We start from the raw sequence: 18,059 nt of genomic DNA, 5'->3' as shown, positions 1-18,059 counted from the left end.
TCCATAATGGTTATTTGACCACAGTCAAAGCTGTTCTGCACTTGAAGGATATGGTAAGATAAAGCTACTTGCTGGCTTTATGCTACCTTGGGATTTCATTTACAGTGAAAGATTGTTGTGGGGTTTCTTCCTTGTACATTCAGTGGTACAAAGCAGTTGTAACTGTTTCAAGGGCTATGCTATTTGATTAGAATAAAATGGAAGAAAGTATAGATGTCTGCAATGTGCTGAAGAGTTAGCAGATTTATAGACTTTGCTTTTACAGCTGAACACTCTGTGAAGTTACATGAAAAGAAATGGGATGATGTTACAGAATCTTAAAAATAATAAAAGATTTTTAACACTTTGCAAGTAGAACCCATACAAGCTAAAAATGCATCTTATTTTATGTTGCAAGATATTAAATTCTCCCTGTAGAAAAGTTTCCAAAACAACTGTTATAATAGAAGATATTTGCAAGCTCTGCAAAATGCTATTATTGAGAGAGAGTTTGTGGACTTGCTGCTCACTAGTCCCATTTTATAATGTCTGCTGGGGCTATTACGTAAAAGATCATCCTCCTGTCTTGCAAACAGACGGGCAGCTTATCTAAGATCAACCTTCCTTTTGGACTTTGAAGCAATTGAGTGAAAATATGGGGGTTAATAGAGAACTTTTTATTTATATATTGCAAACTGTAAGATTTATATCAAATTTTTATGGTGTAAAACATAACACATTAGTCAAAGGCTAAGGCCTAGATTGCCTGTCTCTTGGATACAGAAGTTACAAATGTATGATGTGTAGAGATGGATTACTTCACTGAAGTATAATTTTAAATGTTCTCATGTACCTGCCTGTTTTTTCATCAGGTAGGGGTGGAGTTCATTTTGAATTCATAGTCTGCTTGAAAGGAAACATTTTAGTGAAATAACCCGAGGAAGTTGTTTATATATAGAGCAAATGACACAGTCATGAAGATTTCTCTCTTGTATAGTAACAACAGCAGTCAAGAAATTGTGGCTAGATTGTGTCAGACATTATATATTTTTAGATACAAAAGCTGTACATTTCATGTTTCTCTCAGGGATTTCTGAGGCCAAATCACATGTGAAGGCAAGGTTAGCTGCCCCATGCAAGCAGAGGGAGTTTGGAAGGTCAGGGGTCAAGAAGGCTGAGCAAACTCAGACTGCCTGCCCAGCACATACATGGTGGGACTGCAAGTTGAACTTGGGGCACAGGCATTAAGTTCATCTCTAAAGGACCATAAGTCATAACTGATCATTTTTCCAGCAATACTCTGGTTGCTGTTTCTCCACTTCCTTAGGCTAGGGTTAGGTCTGGATGTGTAGCAGATTCCTGGCCAATGACTAAAAGCACAGTGAAAAGGGGTGGTAGGGGTAGGTGGTGTCTTGAAGATGTCAGTAGCAGTAGAACCTGTGTGTATGGGATAGCACAGCCAAGATGATTTGGCACAGGAAAGAGCTGGAAGCTTATAAAGTGCTATTGACTGCTGTTGAGGTGTCATACATGCTACTCCATGAAAAGATGTTAATATTTTTTAGATAAAATATGCTCAAGTGGTAAAATTTAGAAACATTTGATGCTACCTCATTTGGCCTCTTGCTCTGTAGCTTGCTATTCATAATATGCAACTGTATGTTGCAAATTACTGTAGATATAGTTCATGTACATATCTATTTTTCTTTATCTTTATGTGCTTGTTAGAATCAGGCAATTATTTATGAGAGAATCTACAGCTAGATTTTTTTTTAAAAAAGGTTTTTAATATTTTGAATACAGTGATAGAACCAAGAATACAGCTGCATTCTATAGTTATGTACAATAACAAGTTATGTAGCTATTACTATATTTGCTGGTGCTGGGATCCTCCTTCCCCACCTTCTAGGTTACAAAACAGAGGTTTGGCTATTAAGCACTGAAACTGTTAAACTGGACATAATTAATAGTTCAACATGAATCAGAAGATGTAACCGTTATGCGTCTGTGTATTTGCATTTCAGGAGAGCTCAGAATCCTCCCTCAGGATTTGAGGACCTCTTACACATTATGTTGCAATAACAGTAAGAGGATGGATGTGTTTCCTACTCTTAGTTTCCTACTCTTAGTTTCCTACTCTTAGTTTCCTACTCTTAGTTTCCTACTCTTAGTTTCCTACTCTTATTTGACTTTTCAGGACCCCTGACACACGCCAATAATGAGAATTTTGTGACAAGTTCAATAAGTGGTGATTATTTTTTGAGCGTCTGATTTAGAGAACCTAGGAGATTTGTCCTACATCAGGTACTGAGCATAATTTTTTCTGTTATTTTCATGTGACAATGCAGGTCCTTGACCTTCATCAATATGTCATATTTTGGCATCATCTCCTCTGAGAGGAAAATTAGAAATAGATGGAAAGTTTGGCTTTAATTTTTCTGAATACAGTATTCCCATTTTGTAGATGGAAAGGAAGGGAAACTTCGGACTAATAACCACAGGATTATGGAGTTATGAAGTTTAAATATTTAGTTAGAGGTGACACAGCAGTACTTAACAACGTGGGAATCATTTTTGGCAAAAACAACCTATTGGCTTCATTTTCATGAATCAGTACTTCTGGTGCTAGTAAGTTAACAAAGTAAGTGCCAAATCTGCACAATGTGGCAGCAACTTTGACAGCCAAATGAGGAGTGACGATAGAAACCTGGCTTTAGCGCGGCTTTCCCTTTCTGATACGGCAGTTCTGCCAGTGTCAGGCGAATAAGAAAAGGCAGTAAGCAATGCTGGGCTGCCCTTTTCATCCCGTCTTTCCAGCCGTGTCCTCTGGCCGCCTGGGCAGCCGGAGCGCTGCGTTCCACAGGTGGCTGCCAGGCGCTCCGGCAGCCCGGCATGAGGCGATGTGCTCCGGGGCTCGGCAGCCCGGCCCCGCGCCGGCCGCCGCCTGCGGGGGAAGGCAGGCTCCGCAGGGGGTCACTCGCTGACCCAAGGCACGGTTGAAGAAAAAGAATGAAAACGCGTTCGTGTCGAGGGTGTAGCCATCGTGTGTCGGGGCGGGCGTCAGCCCGCGGCCAGGACAGAGCCGGGGCGGGGGGTCCCCTCGGTTCCCACGGCCCCGTGACAGCCGAGGGGCAGCGCTGCCAGGGGCTCCGCTGGCCATCTTTACTGTGGGCGGTGCGGCTCGAGCCCCGCACCTCCGCGGGGCTACCGCCGCTAAACTTTTTTTGGTTTTCGTTGGCCAATTGTCACTGTCTCCCACGCTGGCCGCCGGGGCTCGCAGAGGGGACAGCAGCAGCAGGAGCTGTGTGGGAGGCGCGCACTCTCCGCCCGTACCAAAGATGGCGGCCGAGGAGCTCGGGGGTGCCGGGCGGGCGGCACCGCTCGGTACCGGCCGCTGTCGAACCGGGGCGCGGGGCCCGTCGGTAGCGCCCCGCGGCTCCTCGCGCCGCGCGGCCGCCGCGCAGGGCCCGGGCCCGCCCCGCCGGCCGCCCGGCCAATGGCGGGGCGCGCGAGCGGGCGGGGCGGGGGCGCGCGGTGGGCCGGCCGAGCGCTGCCCGGCGCTCAGTCGCGGCTGAGGCGCGGGCGCCGGGTGGAGAGGTGACGGTGCCGCTGCCAGGAGACTCTGCTGCGGGCGGCCGGGCGGACGTGGAGCCATGACCACTCTCAGGTAATGTCGAGCCCCCGCGCAGCGCCCGCAGCACAGCCCCGCATCCCGGGGAAGGGGCGGCGGGTGCTGATGCCCTCCCGCTGGCGGGGCGGAGGCGCCCGGCGCGATGCTCCGCCGCAGCCGGGCTCTTCTCCGCGCTGTGTAATCAGGGTGCGGGGCAGCGCAGCTTCCCATCCCTCTCCCTGTGCCGCGAGTTGGTTTGGTGGCTGCACGCCCACTCCCCTGGGGCGAGGAAGGAGGGAGAGCGGTGCCGGTGCCCCGGCGGCCCCTCAGCCCCGTGGGAGCAGCGCTCCCGGGGCGCCGCGGTGGTTTCTCGCGGGCAGGTGGGCGCACCCGGCCGGGACTCCTGACGGCGCTGGGCGATGCCGGTACCCAGCGGCGCCGGGAGCGAGAGCCCCGAGCAGCGCCGGGCCGGGCCCGCAGGTGCTCCGCTGATCCGCGGGGCGGTGGCCGGGGGCTGCGTGCGGCGTCGCTCGGCGGCGGTGCCGCTGTCACAGGTAGCGCCTGGGCGTGGGCGGCCGCCGCCCGCCGCGGGGTGCCGCCCGTGGGCGTGGGAGGATGCGTGTCCAGGGGCACCGGCAGCCGCTTTGGAACCTTAAACCCTCGTTGTAGCTTGCCGTTACTAGAACTAGATTTTAAAAGAATCCCCAATAACGAGAAGAGGGGTGTTAATAGCGGGCTAGGCACTTGGCAGGCTGTTGGAACTGCGGTGATATCAGGCTGTCAGCAAACCCGGAGGATGACAAGCCCCCGTAACTTAACATTCAGAGAAAGGAGTTACTGTGAATAGTTTTTCTCCCCCAAACACTTCATCTCAAGATGGGATTGTGTTGTGAGGTAAATCGGTAACCTTTGATTGGGCCTTTGGCTGCTAAAGAAATGCCTAATAATTATTAAATTGCCTTTATAATTCAAGGCAATTCTCCCATCTCCTCTCTCCACCCTCCAAACTCTGTGTATCAGGTTTCACTCACACTGTTTCTGACCGGGACGGTAACTTTGAAATTGCAATAGTATTTCACTGTTGGGCTTGTGAAGTTAGTGCAGCTGTGTAAGGAGCTGGGTTGTGGTGGAACAGTTTTTTTCTGCGGCAGCCTTGCTTACATAAGGCCAAAGCTTTTAGGCTTGTTTTCAAAGTTGGAGCCTGTGAGTGTGTCACTTTAGAAAACTAAAAAAGTTTCATAATAAATGAAACCTTCACTGAAGATGTTCCTCTAAGTCAGTATGTAAATATGTAACTGTTTAGCCAAATATTGTCTTTGCTTAAGACCCATGTCAGGAAAGCATGTGAGCAGTCCAGCAGGCCACCTTATGTGTTAAAGGTCTATATGCTAAAGTGATTTGCTGACCAGTGATGCAAGAAAATTGTCTGAACTCTGGAAGGATGGGATTATAGTTCTAAGGTACTTCTGTGTTAGATGAGTTACTTACTGATGTATCATCCTACTTGTAATGATGTTACATGGGTATGTGGGATGAGAGAAGGATGCTTTTGGTTGAGAGCTTATAGCTAGTCAAGTGCTATAAATCTGGTACTATTGCTGTTTTGCTTTAACTAAACATAAAAGGACTTCTGGTAAGTTCAAATCTTGTGTTATATGGGGTTTTAAACTGAAATGGATATGCTGAGGACAGGCTTAAAACATGCCTTGTTTTTCACTTACTTTAAAGGGCATAGTAAAACTCTTTAGAAATACTAATATTTTAGATCTTATAACACCATCTCTTAAATTTGTAAAAGAAAGACTAGGCACACAGCGTGCTGCCCTGCAATTGCACACCCAAATGTCTCAGCCATGTTTAAGGCTTTCTGAGTTGCCAGTATCCAAAGGCCCAAAATATTCCTCTGTCTCCGTGCCAGTAACTAATAATAAGCTTTCACTGATATTTTGATGTTGCTTTTCCACGGAAGTGCGCAGCAGCCTGGGATGATAACAATATTGTGTGATAGTTGGATATAGTGCTGCTAATGCTCAGCAGCCAACTTCAATCAGGACCATATTTTAAAAAATGCCTGCAGCAGTAGAGCATGAGATTGGACACAGCTTTCCAGATCATTCAGTTGCAGTTAATTTCGTTGGCTTCTTAAGAGGTTCAAGGGTAGCTCAGTACTGATGTTTTGGGTTCTTTTTGGTTTATTTGTTTGGATTTGTTGTTTTGTTTTTATCTAGTTTGGTTTCATTTTATTACTTCTGCCACTTGTGATAAGAGTAAGGCCATTTGTATAAAATCAGTCATATTAGTAATGTCTGAACAAAACATCTAATTAACAGGTGAAGATTTATTTATACTTAATGAGTTCCATTGCTTGAATTTGTAATTGCAACTCACACTTCATGTAGTCCTAAGTTAAAAGCCAAACTCGTAAAATACGTTGCTCCTTGTCAATAGTTATGAGTGTGAACGTGATGTACATCAAAGCTCTCTGTAGTTACTGTTCTGTAGTTTTGCCTGCTAGATGGATGGTGTATTTTGTCCAAACAACTTTTAGATTTGTACATCTTGTTTGAACATCTTACTTGTAGTTTGGAGTTTAAAAAGTATATATCTTGTTCATAGATATGTACTCTTTGTGTGTCTGTATGTGTACACACATAGATGCTGACTGTATAGTCAATGATATGTGCCCTTAATTTGTGCAGGTGAAGGAGTTATCACCTGCTTCTTGAAGAACTGATCCAGATATTCCTTTGCAATAGGTTAGTTGGGTTAAACAAGAACATCCTTTTTGAATGATCCCAGTACTCCAGTGAAGGAGAAAAGGGACTGGGGAGAGTCAGGGAGGCTGGGGAATACAAAAGTGTGTTCTGTGTCTGTGGTAGAGATATGTTCCCAAATAACCTGTGTATTGTGGAATCTCAAATTTGAGGAAATTATTACTGATTCCTCACTATGTTTTATCTCTAGCTGGTTGGAAATAATCACTGAAATTTTAATAACTGCGGATGTCCAGTGTGACTGGACAGCAAACATAAAAGTTCAAATCTGCTGTTCAGTCTTCAACTTGGTGAGAACATAACAGTTTAGTATCTCCATTTTTCAGTCTGGAGACTTGTAAATTTAGTATTCTCCAGAATCATAAATATTTGGTTTATTTTATGCTTTTACAGAGGCTTATGTGGCTTTACACAGTATATGAGATTAAAAAAATATATATGTTTTATTTTTACTGAAGCGAAGTAGTTGCTGTACCTCATGTAGTGCCACAAGCAGTGCAATAGAATAACAGTGTGGAAACTTTGCAGCTCCTCAAGAAGGGAAGGGTCATTTGCATTGCTCTAAATGTAGCCAGCGTTGGGTTAGTCAGGTTGAACATGCTAACAATTTACACAGTCAAATCTTCCTCTTTAACAGTAGGACCTTCCAAACTGGTTCAAAAAGCTTGTATTAGAAAATGCTGATTACAGTGGGGGATCCCAAAATCAGTTTCATTGGAAAAGACCTCTGAGATGGAATCCAACCTCTTAAATATCTGCTTGTTGACTTTTAAAAATTTGTGACTTGGACTTTTCTCTAGACTTTTCCCATTTTGCCCATAAAGGTATTTCGTCAAATATAGTGACCGTTAAGGAAAAATACAACTCCAGTCCCCAGTACGGTGGAGTGTATGGATTTTTCTTCTTTTTTTTTTTCCCAATGGAATGATAATACATATTTTTAAGCACAGAAGTTCTAATATCTTAGGACTTAGGTAATTTTAACAGCTAGAAAGAACAAAAAATGTAGAAATACATTATAGTTGAAGACACAGAGCTAGAGATTAGGATATGTTATCTTATGTGTTTAGATTATTTGCAAAAATAGATAAACAGTTTATAACACTTAACTTGATTTCTTCTGCAAAATCAATGTTAAATCTACTCAAACTTTTATGTGTTTAAAATGTTGTCAAGTTCTGCTGTCCTACATTTAGTTGTGAGAAACAACTATACTGAATTCGAGGAGAGTTTGCCCAGGAGTTTCAGTGGAATGTTTCTGAACATACATTTACTAATCTAATGATAGCTACCTTGGCTTTTCAAACTTGATTCCAAATGGTGCCCTACATACAGCCTCTGGAATACTTGAATGGAGATTATAATAAAATATTGTGGGCGAAGGAAGACTTGGGAATGAGCAGGACTTACATGTGATGTAAAGAGCTGCCTGGATTAAATGGCACTGAAAGTTCTGGTTCTGGCTGCTGCTGACATGTGAGCAGTTTGTACACATGCTATTGGCTTCATAGAGCTTCTGCACAAAGTTGCTCTTGTGCTGCTTTGAGCACATTGACCTGCAGGTTCTGTAGCCCACAGCTCATTGAATGTTGGGTAGCTTCTATTCTGCTTTTCCATTGAATGTGGTAACTTCTTCATAGGCCTCAGCATGTCAGCTGTATTTCAGATGTTTTTTTGTGAGTACAGCTGCTGTTTTCTGGCATACTGACCATCAAAGTGCTGGCTCTTGTCTTATACAGAAATTATCCATTATATGTTTGGTTTTTTTTCTTAAGTGTAGTTATAAATCTGTTGATGTGTAGAATTTTACAGCATGTGAGAATCTGGTAAACATTAAGTACAGGAACATATAACTTGGGAACAAATCTGCATTCAACACTTGAAAAGTTCTGACTTCATTCATTGTCCTATAGTACTACTTATGCAACACTTAGGTTTTACAACAGAGAGAATGTTCTGTCTTGTGACTTCACTTCAACTGCAATCCCCTTTATCCTTCTGTCTTCTGAGCTGTCATCTGTCTCTCACTCTTCTTGTCTTCTAGCCAGGTGTAACTTATGGTTATGCTATTTTGAACACTGTGCTATTTGTCACACTGACAAAAGTATTTAGCCAGTCTTACAGGTTTTTACTAAGCAGATGTTAACTATTCCAGCTAGGAACAAGCTGGAGTTCTGGCTCCATCTTCTGCAAGCAGCATCAAGCACACGTCTCAAGCAGCATCTTCCACATTTTATTTACAGTGAAAGGATTGTCCTTAAAGCTACAAAAACTAGGATACTTAAAGCATGGTTTGCTGTCTCTCAGTATCAAGGTTATTAATCATGTTTTTGACAGTGCAACATTGGTCACTGTTCCACTGATTGCAGTCCTTCAAGGACAGGCTGCTCCAGCATGGCTCCTTCACAGGGTCACAGGTCCTGCCAGGAAACCTGCTCCAGCATGGGCTCCCCTCTCCATGGGTCTGCAGGGCCCTGCAGGGTGGCTGCTCCAGCACGGGCATCTTATGAGGTCCCAGCCCCCTCTCAGGCATCCACCTTTCCCAGCCTGGGTCTCTTGCATGGCTGCAGGGGGACTCTGCATCCCTGTGGACCACCATGGGCTGCAGGGGCACATCCTGCTTCACCATGATCTTTGCCATGGCTGCAGGGGGAACCTCAGCTCAGGTGCCTGGAGGACCTCCTGCTTCTCCTTCTCCACTGATTGTGGTGTCTGCAGAGCTGTTCCTCTCACACCTTCTCACCCTGCTCTTCTCTGGCCTCATTACATCTGCATAACAACTTTTTCCCTCCTTTTTCTGGAATCTGTTATCACCGAGGTGTAACAATCATTTCTAATTAGCACCTCCTTGGCCAGCAGCATGCCCATCTTGGAGCTGCCAGGGATTGGCTCTGCTGGACATGGTGGAAGCTTCTGGTAGCTTCTCACAAAAGCCACTCCTGTAGGCCCCTGGCTACCAAAACCTGGCCACACAAACCCTGTATAGGTGGTCATACTGAAGCTACCTTTGGTAGCTGGAGCATGGTGTGCTGTGCTGGTTGGAGACAGTAGGTGTTAGTTTGACAAGGAATGTGATGGGTTTGGATGTAGTTCTAGAGAACAGCTGCTTTCACTCCTACTTGACACTAGGCCACATAGCTAATCCTTTGGTATTACTGCATTATCACCCAAGTACATGCTATCCAGGAAAATGTAACACATGGTTTCTGAATTAATCTAAAAAAAGAGGTTGAAGCTATCCATCTCAAGAATACTGTTTACAGTAATTTTGATATCTTTTTTCTGTGTGAAAGAAGTGAATGTCAAATTGCTTAAAAAGTACATCCAACGTACCAATAGACAGCTGCACTATTTAAAATGGCTGACAATGCAGAATCTGTAGTCTCTTTGTTTCAGTTTAGTAGAACAGACTTAAATTGTTAATTATTTGTTGGTACCCAACAACTGAGAGGGTTCAGTGAAATTCTCATTACTCTGGTGTGATGCTTCCCTTGTCTAAAGTTTGGTATTACAACTTGAATGTCATCCTTTAAAACTCCAGAACGTGGCATGCAGCTTAAATTCTTTATCTGAGTAAGTGACAGTTTAACAGAATAATGTGTTTATTATTGCAGTCTGTGTATTGATCAAAGATCACTGTAGGATGGTACTTTGATTCTGTGTATATGCCAGGTCACAGTGTATTTACTGTGCTGGGCAAAATGTGTATTCTTTTGTTTTGCTCTCTAATAAAGTCTTTACATATACTAGAAACAATAAATCAGTGCAAAGCTAATGTGAAATACTTGATTCTCTTACAGTGAAAATGTCCTGTTTGGAATGGGAAATCCTCTGCTTGATATCTGTGCAGTTGTGGACAAGGACTTCCTTGACAAGTAAGGTTTGATATATTTTTTTATAAATGTCAGTTTTGTTTCCAGAATTACGCCTATACATAAATGGTGGGCTACCTGCCTGTATAATGCTGTGTTTAGGCTGATCTCTGGGATTCTGGCCTTGTGCTGGAAGTAGCCAGTATTTGTCATTTGATTGTTCTTGCTCTCTGAAACTGTGGTGATGGTATCTATGAAAACCTTCCGTGTTTTCATATGTTTTTTAATCAATTTATTCTAGTGTCCTCATGCTGTCTTTGTTACTTTTTAATTGGAAGGAGTCATCAGTTTCAGTAAGATGTAGGTAGCTCTTGTATGAATCTTCATGTACTACTTTTGATTTACTATTACTGTACTCTTCTTCAGTGATGTCTATGGGGTAAATAGGCCATTTCTGTAACACACCAAGAAAAGTTGTGCAAATACACCTTTAAAAAAATACACCCGTTTATCAGTCAGGAACAGGACTGCTGCTTATCAGGTTGTCTATTATCTTGCTTAAGCCTACTTGTTATGCTACCATCCATATAACCACATTGCTGAATTGCTTAATTGGCATTAAGCTTTACTTGTTCTTGAATCAACTTAGAGATCTGTCTTTCCCAGAGGTGTAAAATGCAGTTGCTCTTTTAGATCTTTCTGCTTGAGCTCCATTTTTATTGCTGTTGCCACTTCTTCTCTGTTTTGTAAGTTGATTTGATCTTTCAGAGTGCTTGCAATTTTTTTCTTTAATTTTTCAAGTGTTAATTTTTTTTCTAATAGTTCTTTATTTTGTTAATGGAAATGTTGCATCAAAACTAAATTTTGCATCATCAAATAAGGAACGGGTGCAGAGTTTTTATTTTTGAATGTGTATTGGCAGCCACAAATATTTTGTTCTGCAGGTTTTAATAGCAATAATTTGTCATCAATATTTCATCACTCATATTTTATCGCAAGATTTGTTTAAATAAAAGCCTCTGTGTTGTAGGCTGGAAACAAAAGACAAGAATGTAATGGATTGTGTCAAATTCAAACACCTGGAACTTTAGAAATCAGGTCTATGTCTTGAATATTAAAAACAGTGAATTAATCTGGTGTAATTCTCACTGAAATAACTTGAAAGCTGGTTTCTAAAAATGAGTAATGCCCTTCTCCGAACCCAACAATACTCCCCAACTAATCCTTATAAATTGCTGACATAAAAGAGACGATGGGATCTCTACTGCAGCACAGAAATCCTTCAGGAGTGCATTGTGCTTTTCACTGGATGTGATGTGCTGTGCAGAATTTAATTTAATTTAAAAATTAGAAGTTCTATGTACTCAAATTTGAGTCCTGTCAGACAAATTAAATTATGTCCTGGAGCAGCATATGCTCTGTGAGCATTGCTTTACTGCCAAGATGCGTTTGTGTGGTATTGCATTATTGAAAGCCATAAGCAGTCTTCCCCCAGCAGTTTCACAGGAGCCTGCTGATGGTGTGATAGCTCTGGTAATGACCTCAAAACTGAGGAGCTTGTTTACCTTCTCCTGCATCTGATTTGATATCTCTCTCCCTGTTTGTCAGGGTATGCAGAGAAGTCCATTTAACAAACCAAAAAGAGTGTTTCTACTCCAGGTCCAACTACCTTTTGCAACACTTTCTGAAATGGGGATCAGATCCCACTATTCCTCAGCTTGTGAAGAGAGATAAAATAGAAAATGGAGCTGTAGAACAACTGCTGGAATAAAGTTATCTAGTCAAATGCTGCAGGGAGGTGCAAGAGCATAGACATTTCAGGACTGTGAAGCATTTGAAAGAGAAATTGTTGATCATTGTAGTTTCTCTTTTTTCAAGCAAGACCTGCACCCATCTCTAGCCATGTAGTGTCAGCTTTTGGTATCTTGGCAACCTTGAGTCTGTTTCTCACCTTTTCTACTGAGTGGGAATGTTTAATGGGGTTGTCAGGCCAGCAGGGCTCTGACTTGAGAAGGTAGCTTAGGCAAACAAGAAAAGTTTAGGTAAACACACATAAAAATTGTAAACATTTAATTTTTACAGTGTTTCTGTTACTTAATCCACCTCCTGTACAGTCAGTTTTAAGAATAAATACCTTTGTTCAGAATAAAGGACTTGATGTTGCAAGTTTATTCAATATATATTGTCAATGAAATAAGAGTATTACAATGAGTCCTGTAAACAGTTTATTTTTGTAACTTCTGTTAAGAAAGTGCAAATTGAAGCAGCATAAGGAAGTATAGAACATTGCCTTTTTAACAATATTTAATTGGCCTACAATGCATGTTAGAAATAAACCTGAAAATAAATATATAATGCAGTCCCCTTGCAGATTCTAAACAGTTTGCTGCCCTGTAATAGTGGTTTGAGGAACTGAGCAGTGTTGGAGGGCTGGGTGGGTATTTTTGGCTTGGGTTAGCACAACCCTGATACTTGGCTTTCAAAGTGGATTTTGGTTTAATCTGATCTCCAAAGTCTTTTGCTCTCTCGACAAGTTTTGGAGGGCTTTAAGCCTTTTCTAGGAGAGGCAGTTCTAATTTATATCACAACAGAATTTCACCATGCCCATCTGAGCTTTTCAGACCATATCAGCAGTCTGGCATTACCTGAGCCAGAGAAGCTTTAGTCTCTGTTGTGATTTCTGGGTCCCATTTCTTGTCTCTCTTCAGGGAGACAATCTGGAAAAGTGTTAGCAGCTTTGATGGCACTGTTGAAAACTGGTGATACCACAAACCACTTTAGTTTCTGTTTACAGAGCTAGAAAGAAGTCTTAAAATAAATATGGTCCACCATATGTCTTTGGGTATTTTTAGTATCTGCATGAAAGAAATATCAGAAATGTGGTTTTGTTTTGGTTTTTTTGTCTGCATCAACTCCATTACCTAAGAGTATTTTTGTTTAATTTATCAAGATATGGATACTAACTCAAAGAGCAGCTTCTTAGGGGTAAGAGGGGAAGGAATAGAAGAAGAATTAATGCATTGTGGGTGAATTGCTAACTATACCTATGCTAATCTATGAAAATAACTTTGCTAACAGGTATCATTAAAGCTTTTGGTGTACTCACTTCTACCTATGACATTTAACAGGAATGATTCTTCTACCTTCTAACTCCAAAAGGCATTTAAAAATAACTTAATCTACACTACTTACATTAAACTCTGCTAAAATGGGCAAAGAAATTCTGATTGACATGCCAATAACATTTTAAGACTAAACTCAGTATTGCTGACTCCTGTAAATACTCCAATGTCCTGCTGTTAAAATCTGGGGGTTGCATGTGTTTCGTTGTTCTCCCTAGAGCACTCTGTTTTGCAAATATTCAGTTTTTGACACTGAATCTAGCTTACCTAGTTGTAGTTAATTTTTAGGTTGTAGAGATCTGAGCATTACTTGTCACCTCAGGTGCACTTCAGTGGTTGAGAAATGTGTATGGATAAATCTTCTCTTGCTGGGTCTATGGCTGCATGAGCTGAGGAGGAGAAGAGAATTGATGTTGACAAATCGACATTGACAGGACTGTTGTGCCAGTCCTGAAACTTCTCAATAGGTGAAACCTTGTATCTTTCCCGACTGATCAGAGGGAAGGCAAGGAAAATATCTATAATTGCCAGCATCTGTATAAGCATGGAAATATCCTTCAGCCTATGCTCTTAAAAAGGAGTGGAGATATAGGGGAAAATTAGGATATATGCTTTATTTATCACAGCAAGTTTCAAGAATCATATTGCTGTATTTCACTCCAATTTCTGGGCTCTTGACCAGAGCTATGATCTCATAAGTTGAGGTATGTTTACTACTTGGGCTGCCAAATTCCATTATAGTTAAAACCTGCAGACTATTTTGTCACCATCATGGTCCAGGATTACGAATTTCTGTGTGATTACTTGTTGGTTGTCCAAACAGACAGTATTTTTCTCTTTAGGTCCTTTTTTTTTTCCCTTAAAATTAGGGTCTGTGGCAATCTTTGCACAAGTTCATTTAGGATGCTCAGTGTTGGAATTTTTATGACTTTCATGCCCTCTGCCATCTGTTCCTTAGTTCTCTTCCCTGCCTTTTTCTGGTGTAAATACAAACTATCTTTAAATCAAGAAGTGGGTTTATATTCTTTTTCCTCTTCACTGGAAAGAACAGGTTTGAAGAAACAGGGAAGGAAGAATGAATGGGGTCTTTGGAGTGGTGGTAACCACTGAAAAGACTATCTCAGTGAAGGAAGAAATGCTGTTATTTGTGATCCATAATTTCACAAGTATGGATGTGGATCTCCTGCAGTGTGCTACCAACTTAACTGTAGCACTGAAAGTGGTTGGGTCATTCCTGGAGATCCCAAGATGTGTGAGCATCCTTTACCTTTCCTCACTGCAAAGTACTGGCAGAAGGTGATGGGTTAGTTGAGCACAAACTTTTGTGCTAGAACAGCATTAACATCTAGTAAATTCAACATTCTTGTGTGAAGCTATTTTAGTGTTTGCTGTGATGAAAGTAAGAAGATGTACTGTGGCTTCTGTTATTCTCAACATTTTCAGTTTGTTACTTTTTGCTCCTGTCTAACAGAAGCCTTTGTAGCTTCCCATAGCAAAAAAAGATATCAAAAGACCATTCGTGCAGTTAACTCTCTTGAAGTGGCCAAGGCTCTAAATAGCTTTTAGACAACCAGAGATGATTCTCTGTTCACCAAACTCAGCTTCAATGCAAAACAAACCCTTTCCGAAAAATTCATGCAGGAGTGAGCTTGAAAAATGAGAAGGAAAAATGGCAATTCTGTACTTGGAAGTTGCAGTATCCAGGAATGCACAGGCTGCAAACATGGGCTTTGCTGCTTTTTTAAGTGGGGACCCCCTACCCCCTTCAGACTTGCAGCCTTTTCAGTTTCATTAATGTGTCAACTTAGATTCTGTGCTTCATCAGCCCTTGGGAGAGGTTAATGGGTTTTTGTATTGTTCTGAGCTAGGAGTTATGTTACCTGTTGTCCTGGTTTTGGCTGACACAGGGTTAATTCTCATTCTAGTAGGTGTTGCAGTGCTGTCTGTTTTGGATTTAGTGTGTACTGTCTGTACAGAGATGAAAGTATGTAAAGTACATGGTAAAAACTTTAAAATCTCCCTGAAAGTTTGGCCTGAGATCTCCCTGAAAAATACAACATTTTTGTATATTTTCTCCCCCTACAGAAGATAAATTGGTGTATGATGTTCCATTGTTTCAGTAATACTTGGGAAAGATTAATCCTGAATGTATTTGTTGCATTGGCTCATCTGGCGGAGAAGCCGAATAGCTGAGTGCTATATTATTACCTTGTGGTTTTAGTTGTATCTGTAGAAGTCCATTTAATTAGTCACAAGGTCTGAACATAGAACATTGTTGAAACTGTTGAGCTCAATTGCATCATCTGACTGCTGATAAATGATAAAAACTCCAGTGTTTGCTTGCAAAAGCTTAGGAGGATGATAGCTGTCTTAAGAAGGTCCTCTTCATACTAATATGTCTATAAATTTGGTAGTGTTCCTGACAACATAATCAAAACTTTCTACAGCCCTAATGCTTTCTCCTAGTGCATTTAGTTAAATATGTAGTTTACATGTGTGAAAGATTTTAGTTATGCTCCATTTAGAAAAGGCTGTTTGAAAAATCTACTATGGAGTGACAGCGTTGCAGGGAGAGCTGAAGTTTTCAGGGTATATAGGGCTTGAGCAGTGTTTATAGAGGAGCTTGTAATTATGTATTTACCTGTAAAATAGAATGTAAGATGTTCACAAATGGGAAATATTCCACTCTTCTCTTTATTGTGTGTTTTCACTTTCTTAAATACTTGTTTAGTAATGAACTGTAAATCATGAATTATTCTTTTATTTTTCCCATTCATCGGAAGATTTGGAGATTTAATGCATGTCCGTAGAATGTCTATTTAATGGACCAATTGTATTCTTTAGAATAACCTTAAGCACGTGACAGATACACACACACACACAGCTTATCTGTATTTTCCCTTTGCTTACAAGTGAAAATTTGTTTAACAAAACTTTGTGTCTTGCATTGCCAGGCAAATGATGAAATAATGAGTCTATTTGCATCTTTAATGCAAACAAGGAGCTTTAAGTGGAAGTGATCTATGAATTAATTAAGTGTCTCTGGTTTAATTAGGCAATAATATTAAATGAAAAGACCCTTGCTTCTGATATCTTTGATGGAAAAAGCTGGGTCTTGTCAGTAGAGAACTGGAATCCATGTTCAACTCAATGGCAAAACTTTCTCTTTGAAAGTTTTACTTGCTTTTTTCTACTGAGAAACCTTGCATATTAGTGTTTCCAGATGGCACAATTACAAGATTGATTTTTATTTAGGATACAACAAACAAACATTGTGATTCATGTTCTGAATATGGTTTCAGGCATTCTTGTTAATTACAGATTTCTAAGATGTGATTTTAATATTGTTTTCCATTCCCGTCCTGCTTGTCCAACCCAAAATTTTCTGTAGCATAGTACAGATTAGAGGGGTTTTTTCTGCTACAGTAATAAAGTGTGACTTGAAGAATAAAAAAGCCCGGTCAAAAATTAGCAATTATTTTATATAGTCTCAGGTTTTTTACTCGAAATGAAATTGATCTGTCATCTTTTGGAAAAGATGGCTTTTTAGTGTTAACATTTTGGTTGGAATATCTTCATCTTTCTAAAAACTTCTGTTTCAAAAAGTAAATTATAATGCTCATTACTACTTGATTAGTTTTCCTTCATTCAGGTCAGGCAATATGCAATCTCAACAGTTTTTCTTCCCACGTTACATTAATCAAGAAGAGAAAGACTTGTCCTTCCTTTTGAAATTAAATACTAACTAACTGTTAACATTTCTTTTTAGTAACTTGCTATTACATCAGGCTATTCCTGAACAAAGTGCTGATACCATGCCAGTGTTAAGCTAAGGTATGAGGTGCTTATGCCACTGAAGATCCCTGATCTTGTGCCTCTGTCCTTCGGCACAGGACCCTGCCCAGACCTGCTCTGTGTTTAGCTTCTTCTTGTCCTGTTCCTTTTGGAGGAAAAAAAAGGAACTATTTCCCTTGTGGTCTCTGCTATAGCCACAGGGAAAGGGTGGAGGCAGTCCATCTTCCTCTTAATTACTGGTGTTCTTGTTTTCCCTTAGCCAAGAGCTGGACTAGGGTAAACTAGCTGTTTGAGTGTTGTTTTATGTTATTTTTGTCAGGGCAGAATCATCAATATTCCAAGTTACTGGAGATCTGTTTGTATTGTAGACTTCAGGATGTTACAAAGTCTGCGGTTCCCTTATACGTTCAGATTAAATGCAGAGCTGTGGACAGAGTATTTTCATTTTACAAACCCTTGATTCCTCTCTTCAATATGTTAGCATACAAATTATTTTAATGTTTTACTTGAAACTTGTGGGTTTATGGCACATGAATACTGGGCAGCAGTGGCTAAACAATTTTTGGTGATTATTTTAGCAGATTTTTCCAGTACATTTTTTTTCCTTTTATTTCTTCCATTGTTTTGTGACAGCAGAAGTGATTAAGTTTCCATGTAAGAATCTGAGGTGCACAGGACAAAGTGTGAAGGGGAGCAAATTGCTGTCTAACATGGCAAGCTGTAACAAGTGAACACTGGCATGAAGCCACAGAAATACAAACGTTACCAGGAACATTTTTTCAGTTCTTGTATTATTGAAGATATTTCTTTTTTCAATCTTGAGGCTGGATTTTATTCTTTTTAAATAACAGAAACTTCCCACTGGTAGGAAGGTAGGCAATAAAGATTACTGTAACATTAGGCTGTCATTGTAGTCTGGAAGTGTACAGTCAACTTCCTTCATTAGAAATGAAACTATACCCAAATT

The 18,059-nt window shown here is 41.0% G+C and overlaps 1 protein-coding gene across 2 annotated transcripts in view; it reads left to right on the top strand.

Moving 5' to 3' along the window:
- Nucleotides 1-18,059, top strand: part of ADK (adenosine kinase) — a 268,376-nt gene that overhangs the window by 5,115 nt on the left and 245,202 nt on the right. The window contains exons 1-2 of one of the 2 annotated variants that reach the window (XM_030950759.1): nucleotides 3,525-3,646; nucleotides 10,164-10,238. In XM_030950759.1, the coding sequence (XP_030806619.1) occupies nucleotides 3,633-3,646; nucleotides 10,164-10,238 (89 nt within the window). In that variant the 5' untranslated portion in view covers nucleotides 3,525-3,632. Of the gene's footprint in view, nucleotides 1-3,524; nucleotides 3,647-10,163; nucleotides 10,239-18,059 lie in introns of those variants that run through there. The other variant, XM_030950758.1, reaches the window with a different exon arrangement.

The sequence above is a fragment of the Camarhynchus parvulus genome, chromosome 6, assembly GCF_901933205.1.
Source record: "Camarhynchus parvulus chromosome 6, STF_HiC, whole genome shotgun sequence".
Taxonomy (NCBI): domain Eukaryota; kingdom Metazoa; phylum Chordata; class Aves; order Passeriformes; family Thraupidae; genus Camarhynchus; species Camarhynchus parvulus.
The sequence above is the reverse complement of the archived record's forward strand: the minus strand, read 5'-3'. Positions and strand labels throughout refer to the sequence as shown.